The sequence below is a fragment of the Stegostoma tigrinum genome, chromosome 39 (genome assembly GCF_030684315.1).
Source record: "Stegostoma tigrinum isolate sSteTig4 chromosome 39, sSteTig4.hap1, whole genome shotgun sequence".
NCBI lineage: Eukaryota > Metazoa > Chordata > Chondrichthyes > Orectolobiformes > Stegostomatidae > Stegostoma > Stegostoma tigrinum.
The window spans coordinates 14,983,652-14,997,505 of NC_081392.1; the positions used below are offsets into that span (position 1 = coordinate 14,983,652).

Here is a 13,854-nt window from a genome sequence, read left to right on the forward strand (position 1 = left end):
TGCCCATCTGATTCAAGCAAGGAAAGTGCCATCTGTCCCCGACCTGGCTTACATTTGACTCTAGACCCACTGCAGTTGACTCTTATTAGCCCTCTAGGTAATTAGGGGCAGGCGATAAACACTGGCCTTGTCAGTGATTCCCAATGCTGAGAACGAATGAAAAAAGGCACCGCTTAAAGTTTAATTTGCACAGCCAATCTACCTACAGGCTTACTTATCAGTGATCGATGGTGGAGATCTCTGTTCCTTATTGCAGAAACTAAAACTAGTGGTTTCTATGGTGATGATTTAACAAATATTACTGGTGGGTTAGGAAGGAATTGGAGTTGTTCATGTTGAGTGACTGGATCAATGTTTTCTAAACACTGGGCCCCTGATAGGTTCCAGACGCTGCTATTAATTTATTTTTAACATGAGGCCAAGATGGAATGCACTTCCATTAAACGGCCAGAAAAAAAATCGGTTGCAGATAAATTAACCTCCAGACCCAGACAGAGGTCTCACAGGCCCAGTTACTGCATCCTATTATGTTACAAAAAGGAAAGAGTGCTTTTAAGAATTTTGCTCTTAGACGTGGGCGTTGCTGACTGGTCCTATGTCTGTGGCCCGTCCCTAATTGCCCCCTTGAGAACGTGGAGGTGAGCTGCCTTCTTGAACAGCAGCCCACAGTGTGGTTAGGGAGGGAATTCCTCAACTTTGACCCAGCGAGACTGAACAAACGGTGATATATTTCCAAGTCAGGATGGCTTGGAGGGGAACTCGCAGGGGGGTGGTGTTCCCATGTATCTGCTGGCCTTGTCCTTCTAGATGGAAGTGGTTGAGGGTTTGGAAGGTGCTGTTTGAGGAGCCATGATGAGTTACTGTAGTCCATCTTGTAGATAGTTAGTAGCAGTAGGGTGTGCCATCAGTGACGGGGGGGAGAGAATGTCTGTGGATGTGATCCCATTCAAGCAGGGACAGCTTTGTCCTGGATGGTATTGAGCTTTGAGTGTTGTTGGAGCTGCCCCCATCCAGGGCAAGTGGGGAGTATTCCATCATACACCTGATTTGTGCCTTGTAGACAGGCTTTAGAGAATCAGATAACTTACTTGCTGTAGGATTCCCTATCTCTGAGCTGCTCTTGTAGCCACTGTATTTACATGGCTAGTAAGAGCAGCTGATGCTGGAGTCAGAGATAACAGTGTGGAGCCAGAGGAACACAGCAGGCCAGGCAGCATCATAGGAGCAGGAAAGCTGATGTTTCGGGTCAGGATCCTTCATTCCTGAAGAAGGGTCTGATCTGAAACCGTCAGCTTTCCTGCTCCTCTGATGCTGCCTGGCCTGCTGTGTTCCTCCAGCTCCACACTGTGTTATCTCTATCTAGATGGCTGGTCCTGTTCAGTTTCTGATCAATGCCAACTCCCCAGGATGTTGATTGTGAGAGATTCAGGGATTGAATTTGAATGTCAAAGAGAAATTATTAGATTTTCTCTTGTTGGAGATGGGCATTACCTGCCGCTTGTTTAGTGCAAATGTTGCTTGCCACTTTACAGCCCAAGCCTGGATATTGTCCACATCTTCCCCACTTTGGCCATGGGCTGCTTCAGCATCTGAAGAGTTGTGAATGGTGCTGAACACTGTGCAATTATCAGTGAACATCCCCATTTCTGACCTTACGTTAGAGAGAAGGTCATCGATGAAGCAGCTGAAGCTGGTTGGGTGTAGGACATGACCCTGAGGAACTCCTGCAGAGACGTCCTAGAGCTGAGATGACCAAATGCCATTACCAAAACCATCTTCCTATGTGTCTTAATTCATGAAATTTAAATTCCACCATTTGCTGTCATAGGTTTCAGCTTCTGCCTCTGAAGCATGACCATAACATTATCACTACATTACCCTACAATTCTCTACTATCAGAGTTTCCACAGTTATTATGTGGTCTTTGTATTTGTGTTGTTTTATCTGGTTTTCCACTGCTGGTATTGTGACTCTAACCAGCAGAGAGATCCCCCAAGATTCTCATTTTCCTCCAATGTTTCTCGGACTCATTGATGCCACACTGGCGGAACCCAAACCGCGCAACACCAAGTGGGTTATTTCTGAGCTGGTGCTGCTTCATAGCACTGATGCTGACACCCTCCATCTCTTTGCCGATGATCGAGAGCAGACTGTTGGGGCGGTAATTGGCCGGGTTGGATTTCTCCTGCATTTTGTGTACAGGACAGACCTGACAATCTTCCTCGTTGCCATGTAGATACCAGTGTTGGTGCATTGGAACAATGTGGCTGGGGGAGCGACCAGTTCCAGAGGACAGGCCTCAGTACTGTTGCTGGAATGTTTTCTCAGCCCACAGCTTTTCCAGCACTTCCAGCCATTTTTCGATATCACATGGAGTGAATTAAATTGGCTGAAGACTGGCATCCGTGACACCATTGGAAGCGGCCAAGATGGGTCTTCCAATTGGCATTTCTGGCCAAAGATTATTGCAAGTGCTTCAGCCTTATCTTTTGCACTGATATGCTGGGTCTTCCATCATTGAGGATGGCGTTATTTGTGGAACCTCCTCCTCCAGTGAGTTGTTCAATTGTTCACCACCATTCTCAACCGGATATGGCCGGACTCCAGAGCTTAGATTAGATCCACTGGCAATGGGATCATTTAGCCCTGCCGCTCACTTGCTGCTTTCACTGTTTGGTGTGCAATTGGACCAGTGTAGTGGCTTCCCCAAGCTCACACTTCATTAGGAACAGAAACAAAAGTTGCTGGAAAAGCTCAGCAGGTCTGGCAGCATCTGTGAAGGAGAAAACGGAGTTAATGTTTCAGGTCCGGTGACCCTTCCTTGGTGCTGTTCCTGACATTAGTGCTGTTCCTGGTATGTCCTCTTGCTTCAATGGAGAGTACAGGGATGACCCCTTGGTTTGAAGGTAATGATTGAGTGGAAGTTAATCCAGATCATGAGGTTACTGACTACGATTGAATGCATTTCTGTTGCTGATAGTCCACAGCATCTCACCGATGCCCAGTTTTGAGTAGTTAGATCAAAATTTGGCCCATTTAGTGCAGTGATAGTCACACAAAGTGATGGAAGATATCCTCAACTTGAAGATAGGACTTAATCTTCACACTGATCGCTCCCACTGATACCGGTGTGGACAGGCCTGTCTGTGACAGGTAGACGGTGGGGATGAGGTTGAGTATGTTTTTTGCCTCTTGTTGGTTCCCTCATCACCTGTCACAGACCCAGTCCAGAAACTGTGTCCTTTAGGACCTGCCCAACTTGACCAGTAGTGCTGCCGCCACGTCACTCTCGAGGGTAGATATTGAACTCCCCCCACACCAACCCCCCACTCTTTTCCCCCCCCCCCCCCACCCCACCCCACCCCCAGCCAGCGCCTGTTTCCTCCGAGTGCTCAGTAAGGAGGTGGGCTGATTCATCAATTGCGATCAGCAATGGGTGGGGTCAGGGGGCAGGGTGGGCTTCGCTGCCCATGTTTAACCTGAAGCCAAGAGACTTCGCAGAGGTCTGGGGTCAATGCTGAGGATGCCCAAGACAATTCCCTCCCAGCTGTATGCCACCGTGCCACCCTTTGCTAGGTGTGTCCTGCCAGTGAGACGGGACATGTACAGGGATGGTGATGATGGTGTCAGAGGCATTGTCTGTAAGGTATGATTCTGTGAGTATGACTGTGTCTGGCTGTTGCTTCACTAGTCTGTGGGACTACTCCCCCAGTTTTGGCACTAACCCCCAGATGTGGGTGAGGATCAACATTTTGCCGTTCTGGATTCCCAGGCTGGATTGAAGTGTGAGGCTCAGACAGGAAATGGTGCTGATCCCTTTGTACTTACTAACACCAGCTACGATGTCACTTCCTGGCTTAGTCTCATGCTGCCCACTGGGCGGTAGACAGCTCCCTCTTAGCCAATGAGAAGTCCCGAAAATAATATTTTCACTTTCAACCATTGTAAGAATCCCACTTTCTCGACTGCCTGTCCCCATTGGGTCCTCCCACCCTTCAGGTGCCCACCACCAATGATTGAATGTGATGTCCTTGGCTTAGTTCATAGTTTATGATGTAGAAACCTAGGCAGTGCTGTGCTGTTGGAGGTGAGGTGAGGTGAGAGTTACAGCCCTTGACATCAAGTCTGCAATTGAGTGAGTGTGGCATCAAGGATCCCTGACAAAACTGGTGTTGATGGGTAACGGGAAGAGGGGTGCAAACTGTCTTTCAGATCAGATGTTACCCTTCTGAATGCTGTAGAAGACCCCCATGGGACTACTTCAAAGAGGTTAGCCCTCACCAATATTTATCCCTCAACGAGGATCATGAAAAGGGATTATCTGACCATAGTCAGAGACTCTACCATCACTATCCATTGGTCCCAGCATCAACATGGAGCACAGAATTATTATGTTGCTGAAGGAAGCCATTCAGCCCATCATGTCTGCACTGATTCTCTATGTTTTGACTTAGTTCCAATCTCCTGCCCTTTTCCAGTCACCCTGCAACTTTATTTCTATTTAAATACCCTCTTGAATGACTCAGTTGACCCTGCCTCCAGACCCCTTATCATCATGAAAATTTCCTCAGCTTTGTCCTCTCCAGGGAGAACATCTAAGATCTACCCTCGTAACTGAGGGTTCTCATCCCTGGAACTATTCTCACAAACACCTTCTGAAATCTGTTCAATGCATATTCATCCCTCCTACAATGTGGCACCCAAAACTGTACACCATCTGTAAAAGAACACGTTGCTTTGGCAATTTACATATTTTTAAAATTAATTTACAGAATGTAGGTATCACTATGAAGGCCAACATTTATTGCCCGGGGGCAATTAATAGTTAGTCACATTGTGGTGGGCCTGGAGTCACACATGGGCCAGGCTGCAGAAGGATGTGAGATTTATCTTCCCTTTAGTGAACCAGATGGGTTTTTATAACGAACAGAGTGTCTGGGCACAGGATTCCTACAGTCTGGAAGCAAGCCATTCAGCCCATCGAGCCCACACTGCTCCTACGAAGATTGTCCCACCCAGACCCGAGCCCCACCCTATGACCCTGCATTTCCCGTGATTGGGAGACAATTAGAACTTAGTGTTTGTAAAATGCTAGAGGGGAAAGGCAGTGCGCAGTCCCTTTAAGAGATGATGTGCTTTGTGTGTGCCCAGAGATTTGACAAAAAAAGGTCTGCGAGCAGCTTAAAAGTTTGAAAGTACATAGAGGGCAACTGAAATGAAACATTTCTACCAAAATGCTGTACAGTAAGCAGGTCAAGCAGCAGATTTTACCAAGATGACAAATTTTGAATTTAGCCAATCAATTTGAACTAGGCACTTAGATACAAAATAAACAATTTAATTTAAATCTGATGGTGTCGACAACACTATTGTCAGAAATTGAAATGTCATCAAGAGTATAGAAGAAGGGACAGTTGGACAAAGACAGGAGAGCAAACTGTCTTCTGCTAGACCTACCCTCCCTCGACTCTCACAGTCTCCTCTAAGTCTTAAAGAAAGCACAATCGAAAAATCAAAGGTAACCACAACACAGCTAGTTAATATTCCTGACAGAAGAATCAACAGAGAAGGGGTTCCTGGCAAAACATTTGATGGAGAAGGCATAGAGTATAGACGTAGCCTGGCTGTAATTTTGAGAGACAAAATTCATTTTAATTTTATTTTTGGAACAGTGTGCCATTAGAATCTTGTTTTATTTGGGAATAGTCAGTAGTTAGAAGGGTTTATTTGGTTGGTTAATGTTTTGGTTAATTGGTTCACTGCTAGAGGCAGATAAATTGCCATTTGTTGATTATGAAGTGAGTGTCAGGGATTTGTTTTATTTAACCATGAGAAGTTGCTGAAAGGCAGGTTACACCACTTTTCCCTGTCCTTTTACAGATTATAAGGCAAGGTGCTCATCTTTGGGTGTTTCAGTTTCAGTTCTTAGAAGTGGAGTGGGGAGTTGTCAACCTCAGCTTTATAACAGAATAAAATTTGACTGCTTGCTGCAGTGGGATTTGTACCCATGTCCTGGGAACACTTGTCTTGTGTTAACTACTCTCTACCACCAACATTACCACTCTGCCACTGCCTCCACCAAGGTCTCTGGGGAGGTAGCAGAGGAGTTGGTGTCCCCATTGGCTGGTGGGCCGGTGTGAATCAGATTGGTGCCAATATCCTGAGGTGGGAGGGGGTACTGTGTGCAGTTAGATCACCATTTTGGATTGAGTTGATTTGTAAACTGGCCTCTCACCTTTCCATTAGACAGTAAGATATAGCAGCAGTATTAGGCCATTCAGCTCATCAAGCCTGCTCTGCCATTCGACCATGGCTAATGTGTTTCTCAACCCCATTCTCCTGCCTACTCCCCATAACCCTCAATTCCCTTACCCATCAAGAACCCATCTACCTCTGTCTTAAATGCACTCAACGACCTGGCCTCCACAGCCCTCTGTGGCAATGAGATCCACAGATTTACCAGCCTTTTGCTGAAGAAGTTCTGCCTTGTCTCAGCTCTAAGGGATCATCCCTTCACTCTGAGGCTGTGCTGTTGGGTCTTAGATTCTTCCACTAGTGGAAACACCTTCTCAACATCCACTCTATTCAGGCCTCTCAGTGTTCTATAAGTTTCAGTCAGATCCTTCCTCATCCTTCTAAGCTCCATCAGACCCAACATCCTCAACTTATATGACAGGCCTTTCATCCCCAGGATCATTCTTGTAAAACTCCTCTGGATCCCCTGTAAGGCCAGCACGTCCTTCTCCAGATGTGGGACCCAAAACTGCGCACAATATTCCAAATGCAGCCTCACGGTACATCCCCATTCTAGCCCACTCAAAAATAATGCTCACATTGTGTTTGTCTTCCTGACTGCTAACTGAAGCTGCAGGTTAACCTAAAGAAAATCCTCAACTCGGACTCCCAAGTGCTTTAGAGTTCCAAAGCCTTTCCCAATTTAGAAAGTGCATCTATTCTTTCTATCACAGCACATAAACCGCACACTTCCCCACATTGTACTCTACCTGTGCTGTAGATAAGCGGGCCAGTGAGTCAGACCTGGGGCAGAAGCAGAAGGAGGACACACAGTACTGTGATGTAGGAGGCTGTGAGCAAGCTGGCTCTTGAGACGTCACTTAGAAGAACTGTGGGAGCTGGTGAGGGTGTTGGACAGAAAAAAGCTCCTGTCCCTCTTTCTTAGGGTCTTACAATTATCAAGGACCCAGTGGTGGTGTAAGGAGGCCATATAAATGAAAGTGTTGCATTTTAGAAAGGCAAATCAGGAGAGGATTTATACATTTAGTGATAGGGCCCTGGGGAGTGTTGCTGGACGAAGAGATCTTGGGGTGCAGGTTCATAGTTCCTTGAATGTGCTGTTGCAGGTAGACAGGGCGGTGAAGAGAATGTTTGTTTGCTACGCTTGCCTTTATTGGTCAATGCATTGAGTATAGGAGTTGGGAGGGTCATGTTGCAGCTGTACAGGACATTGGTTCGGCTTCTTTTGGAATACAGTGAGCAGTTCTAGTTTCCTTGCTATTGGAAAGATGTTGTGAAACGTGAAAGGGTTTTGAGAAGATTTGTGAGGATGTTGCCAGAGTTGGAGGGTTTGACCTACAGGGAGAGTCTGGATTGCCTGGGGCTATTTTCCCTGGTGCGTCAGAGGCTGAGGGGTGACCTTTATAGAAGTTTTTAAAATTATGAGGGGCAAGGATAGGGTGAATAGCCAAGGTCTTTTCCCCAGGGTGGGGGAGTCCTAAACCAGAGGAGCATAGGTTTAAGGTGAGAGGGGAAAGATTTAAAAGGGACCTGAGGGGCAACTTTTTCTCACAGAGGGCGGTGCGTGTATGGAATGAGCTGCCAGAGGAAGTGGTGGAGGCTGGTACAGTTACAGCATTTAAAAGGCATCTGGATGGGTACATGAGTAGGAAGGGTTCAGAGGGATACGGGCCAAATGCTGGCAAATGGGACTAGACTAATTTAGGATAATCTGGTCATTGTGGACGACTTGGACCGAAGGGTCTGTTTCTGTGCTGTACATATCTGTCACTGTAAATGTCTTTAGGCCGCTCCCACCGAGGGAGGGCGGGGCCTGTGGATTTCAAGTTGCAACACTTTGATGGGGGGGCGGGGTTGGAGGTTGTAACATTTTTTTGGTGAAATACACCAAAAGGGGGCGGAGCAGGCTCCGGGAGCTGGAGAATGAATTGGGAAACGGTGTGTTCCTGCAGTTAGCTACTTCCCTGCGGAGGAGTCGGAGATATTGACGGGCTGGGAAGGGAAATCAGATTTTGACCCTTAACTTGCCCGGAATGGTAAAGGAGGAATCGCCCAGCTCTTAAGGAAGGCGCCGGGATATGAGTGAGTTCATTCCGAGCCAACAGCTCAGTCTGTCTCCCTCCTCTTCAAATAGCTGAAGGTGTTCCAAACTTGCCTGGGAAAGACGTCTCAGCACCTACAGTTCCCCCCCGCCCCACGACACCCACCCCACCTGCAATCCCGGGGGAGGAGGATTACAGTGAAACATGCAGACGTGGCTCAGAGCGAAACGAGTGGGATTCTGCCTTAGCGACAAGAAAAGGAAGAAACTGAATTTCCTGGTGTTTGCAGAGCTGTGTCGGTAAGACTGCGGGCTCTCCCGGGCTTCCGTGTCTAATCAGAGTGTTACAGACTCCCATTGGCTCTAGGCTTTGGGATTGAGGTGAGGGAACACCACGTCCTGGATTTAGGGCGCTGCGAGAGAGCGACCCCAATGTTACCCCCAGGGACTCTGTCTAAATATTGATACATTCCCCCCCAGGGACCCCCTGTAAGTACTGACACACTCCCCCTTCTCCCCAGAGACCCCTTGTAAATACTGACAGACTCTTCCCCTTTCCCCCCCCCCTCAGGGACCCCCAGTAAATACTGACACACTCCCCCCCCCCCTCCCTCAGGGACCCCCTGTAAGTACTGACACACTCGCCCCTCCCCAGGGACCCCCTGTGAATACTGACACACTCCCCCTTCTCCCCAGAGACCCCCTGTAAATACTGACAGACTCTTCCCCTTCTCCCCCCCCCCCCAGGGACCCCCAGTAAATACTGACACACTTCCCCCCCCCTCCCTCAGGAACCCCCTGTATATACTGTCACACTCCCCTCTCCCTCAGGGACCCCCTGTAAGTACTGACACAGTCCCCCCTCCCCCAGGGACCCCCTGTAAATACTGACACACTACCCCCCTCCCCCAGGGACCCCCTGTAAATACTGACACAGTCCCCCCTCCCCCAGGGACCCCCTGTAAATACTGACACACTCCCCCCCACTCCCTCAGGGACCCCCTGTAAATACTGACACAGTCCCCCCTCCCCCAGGGACCCCCTGTAAATACTGACACACTCCCCCCCCACTCCCTCAGGGACCCCCTGTAAATACTGACACTCATCCCCCTCCCCCACTCCCCAGGAAGCCTCTGTAAATACTGACTGTCTTCCCCAACCACCCAGGACTCCCTGTAAATATTGACGCGCTCCCCACTGGGGACCCCCCCCCTGTAAATATTGACGCGCTCCCCACTGGGGACCCCCCCCTGTAAATACTGACACCCCCCCCTCCCCCAGGGACCCCCTGTAAATACTGACACACTCCCCCTCCCCCCTCCCTCAGGGACCCCCTGTAATTACTGACACACACCCCTACCCCAGGGACCCCCTGTAAATACTGACACTCTTCCCCCTCCTCCCTCAGAGACCCCCTGTGAATACTGACACACACCCACCCCTCCCTCAGGAACCCCCTGTAAATACTGACACACTACCCCCCTCCCCCAGGGACTCTGTGTAAATACTGACCACACTCCCCCCTCCCCCAGGGACCCCCTGTAAATACTGACACTTCCCCCCCCCCCCTCAGAGACCCCCTGTAAATACTGGCACACACCCCCTCCCCCATGGAGCCCCTGTAAATACTGACACACTAACCACCCCACCCTCCCAGGGACCCCCTGTAAATACTAACTCACTCCCCCCCGACACCTTCCTTGGTGACTCTGTGTAAATATTGACACACCCTCACCTCCAGGAACCCGCTGTAAATACTGACACTATTCACCCTCCCTCGGGATCTCCCTGTAAATACTGACACTCTTCCCCCTCCCCCACTCCCCAGGAAGCCTCTGTAAATACTGACTGTCTTCCCCAACCACCCAGGACTCCCTGTAAATATTGACGCGCTCCCCATTGGGGACCCCCCCCTGTAAATACTGACGTGCTCCCCACTGGGGACCCCACCCCCCTGTAAATATTGACGCGCTCCCCACTGCGGGTCCCCCTGTAAATACTGACAAGCTGCACACTGGGGACCCCCCCGTAAATACTGACAAGTTGCCCACTGGGGACCCCCCTGTAAATATTGACGCACTCCCCACTGGGGACCCCCCTGTAAATACTGACGCGCTCCCCACTGGGGACCCCCCTGTAAATACTGACACGCTCCCCACTGGGGACCCCCCCTGTAAATACTGACGCGCTCCCCACTGGGGACCCCCCCCTGTAAATATTGATGCACTCCCCACTGGGGGTCCCCCTGTAAATACTGACGCGCTCCCCACTGGGGACCCCCCTCCCCGTAAATACTGACGCGCTCCCCACTGGGGACCCCCCCTGTAAATACTGACGCGCTCCCCACTGGGGACCCCCCCTGTAAATATTGATGCACTCCCCACTGGGGGACCCCCCCTGTAAATACTGACGCGCTCCCCACTGGGGACCCCCCCTGTAAATATTGATGCACTCCCCACTGGGGGACCCCCCCCTGTAAATACTGACGCGCTCCCCACTGGGGACCCCCCCTGTAAATATTGATGCACTCCCCACTGGGGGACCCCCCCTGTAAATACTGACGCGCTCCCCACTGGGGACCCCCCCTGTAAATATTGACGCACTCCCCACTGGTGGACCCCCCCTGTAAATACTGACGCGCTCCCCACTGGGGACCCCCCCTGTAAATATTGACGCACTCCCCACTGGGGAACCCCCCTGTAAATATTGACGCACTCCCCACTGGGGGTCCCCCTGTAAATACTGACAAGCTGCCCACTGGGGACCCCCCCTGTAAATACTGACGCACTCCCCACTGGGGACCCCCCTGTAAATACTGACGTGCTCCCCACTGGGGACCCCCCTGTAAATACTGACGCGCTCCCCACTGGGGACCCGCCCTATAAATACTGACGCGCTCCCCACTGGGGACCCCCCTGTAAATACTGACAAGCTGCCCACTGGGGACCCCCCTGTAAATACTGACGCGCTCCCCACTGGGGACCCCCCTGTAAATACTGACGCGCTCCCCACTGGGGACCCCCCTGTAAATACTGACAAGCTGCCCACTGGGGACACCCCTGTAAATACTGACGCGCTCCCCACTGGGGACCCCCCTGTAAATACTGACAAGCTGCCCACTGGGGACACCCCTGTAAATACTGACAAGCTGCCCACTGGGGACACCCCTGTAAATATTGACGCGCTCCCCACTGGGGGTCCCCCCCCGTAAATACTGACGCGCTCCCCACTGGGGGTCCTCCCCCCCCGTAAATACTGACGCGCTCCCCACTGGGGGTCCCCCCCCCGTAAATACTGACGCGCTCCCCACTGGGGACCCCCCCGTAAATATTGACGCGCTCCCCACTGGGATCCCCCCCGTAAATATTGACGCGCTCCCCACTGGGATCCCCCCCGTAAATATTGACGCGCTCCCCACTGGGATCCCCCCCGTAAATATTGACGCGCTCCCCACTGGGGACCCCCCTGTAAATACTGACACGCTCCCCACTGGGGACCCCCTGTAAATATTGATGCACTCCCCACTGGGGACCCCTGTAAATACTGACACACCGTCCACTCGGGAACCCCCCTGTAAATATTGACGCACTCCCCACTGGGGACCCCCCCTGTAAATATTGACGCACTCCCCACTGGGGACCCCCCTGTAAATACTGACAAGCTGCCCACTGGGGACCCCCCTGTAAATACTGACAAGCTGCCCACTGGGGACACGCCTGTAAATACTGACACGCTCCCCACTGGGGGTCCCCCCCGTAAATATTGACACGCTCCCCACTGGGGACCCCACTGTAAATACTGACGCGCTGCCCACTGGGGACCCCCCCCCTGTAAATATTGACGCGCTCCCCACTGGGGACCGCCCCTGTAAATATTGACGCGCTCCCCACTGGGGGTCACCCCCTGTAAATACTGACGCGCTCCCCACTGGGGACCCCCCTGTTAATACTGACGCGCTCCCCACTGGGGACCCCCCCTGTAAATATTGACGCACTCCCCACTGGGGACCCACCCCGTAAATACTGACGCGCTCCCCACTGGGGACCCCCCTGTAAATACTGACGCGCTTCCCACTGGGAACCCCCCTGTAAATACTGACAAGCTGCCCAATGGGGACCCCCCTGTAAATACTGACGCGCTGCCCACTGGGGCCCCCCTCTGTAAATACTGACGCGCTCCCCACTGGGGACCCCCCCTGTAAATAATGACACGCTCCCCACTGGGGACCCCCCCCTGTAAATATTGATGCACTCCCCACTGGGGGTCCCCCTGTAAATACTGACGCGCTCCCCACTGGGGACCCCCCTCCCCGTAAATACTGACGCGCTCCCCACTGGGGACCCCCCCTGTAAATACTGACGCGCTCCCCACTGGGGACCCCCCCTGTAAATATTGATGCACTCCCCACTGGGGGACCCCCCCTGTAAATACTGACGCGCTCCCCACTGGGGACCCCCCCTGTAAATATTGATGCACTCCCCACTGGGGGACCCCCCCCTGTAAATACTGACGCGCTCCCCACTGGGGACCCCCCCTGTAAATATTGATGCACTCCCCACTGGGGGACCCCCCCTGTAAATACTGACGCGCTCCCCACTGGGGGACCCCCCCTGTAAATACTGACGCGCTCCCCACTGGGGACCCCCCCTGTAAATATTGACGCACTCCCCACTGGGGAACCCCCCTGTAAATATTGACGCACTCCCCACTGGGGGTCCCCCTGTAAATACTGACAAGCTGCCCACTGGGGACCCCCCCTGTAAATACTGACGTGCTCCCCACTGGGGACCCCCCTGTAAATACTGACGTGCTCCCCACTGGGGACCCCCCTGTAAATACTGACGCGCTCCCCACTGGGGACCCGCCCTATAAATACTGACGCGCTCCCCACTGGGGACCCGCCCTATAAATACTGACGCGCTCCCCACTGGGGACCCCCCTGTAAATACTGACACGCTCCCCACTGGGGACCCCCCTGTAAATACTGACGCGCTCCCCACTGGGGACCCCCCTGTAAATACTGACAAGCTGCCCACTGGGGACACCCCTGTAAATACTGACAAGCTGCCCACTGGGGACACCCCTGTAAATACTGACGCGCTCCCCACTGGGGGTCCCCCCCCCCGTAAATACTGACGCGCTCCCCACTGGGGGTCCCCCCCCCGTAAATACTGACGCGCTCCCCACTGGGGGTCCCCCCCCCCCCGTAAATACTGACGCACTCCCCACTGGGGGTCCCCCCCCGTAAATACTGACGCGCTCCCCACTGGGATCCCCCCCTGTAAATATTGACGCGCTCCCCACTGGGGACCCCCCTGTAAATACTGACGCGCTCCCCACTGGGGACCCCCTGTAAATATTGATGCACTCCCCACTGGGGACCCCTGTAAATACTGACACACCGTCCACTCGGGAACCCCCCTGTAAATATTGACGCACTCCCCACTGGGGACCCCCCCTGTAAATACTGACGCGCTCCCCACTGGGGACCCCCCTGTAAATACTGACAAGCTGCCCACTGGGGACACCCCTGTAAATACTGACAAGCTGCCCACTGG

General features: G+C 52.2%; 1 protein-coding gene across 1 annotated transcript in view; it reads left to right on the forward strand.

Annotated features, from left to right (window-relative positions):
• The first annotated feature begins 8,180 nt into the window (after positions 1-8,180).
• Positions 8,181-13,854, forward strand: part of LOC125447774 (inositol-tetrakisphosphate 1-kinase-like) — a 61,210-nt gene continuing 55,536 nt past the window's right edge. The window contains exon 1 of the mRNA XM_048522473.2: positions 8,181-8,596. Within this exon, the coding sequence (XP_048378430.1) occupies positions 8,502-8,596 (95 nt within the window). The 5' untranslated portion in view covers positions 8,181-8,501. The remainder of the gene's footprint in view (positions 8,597-13,854) is intronic.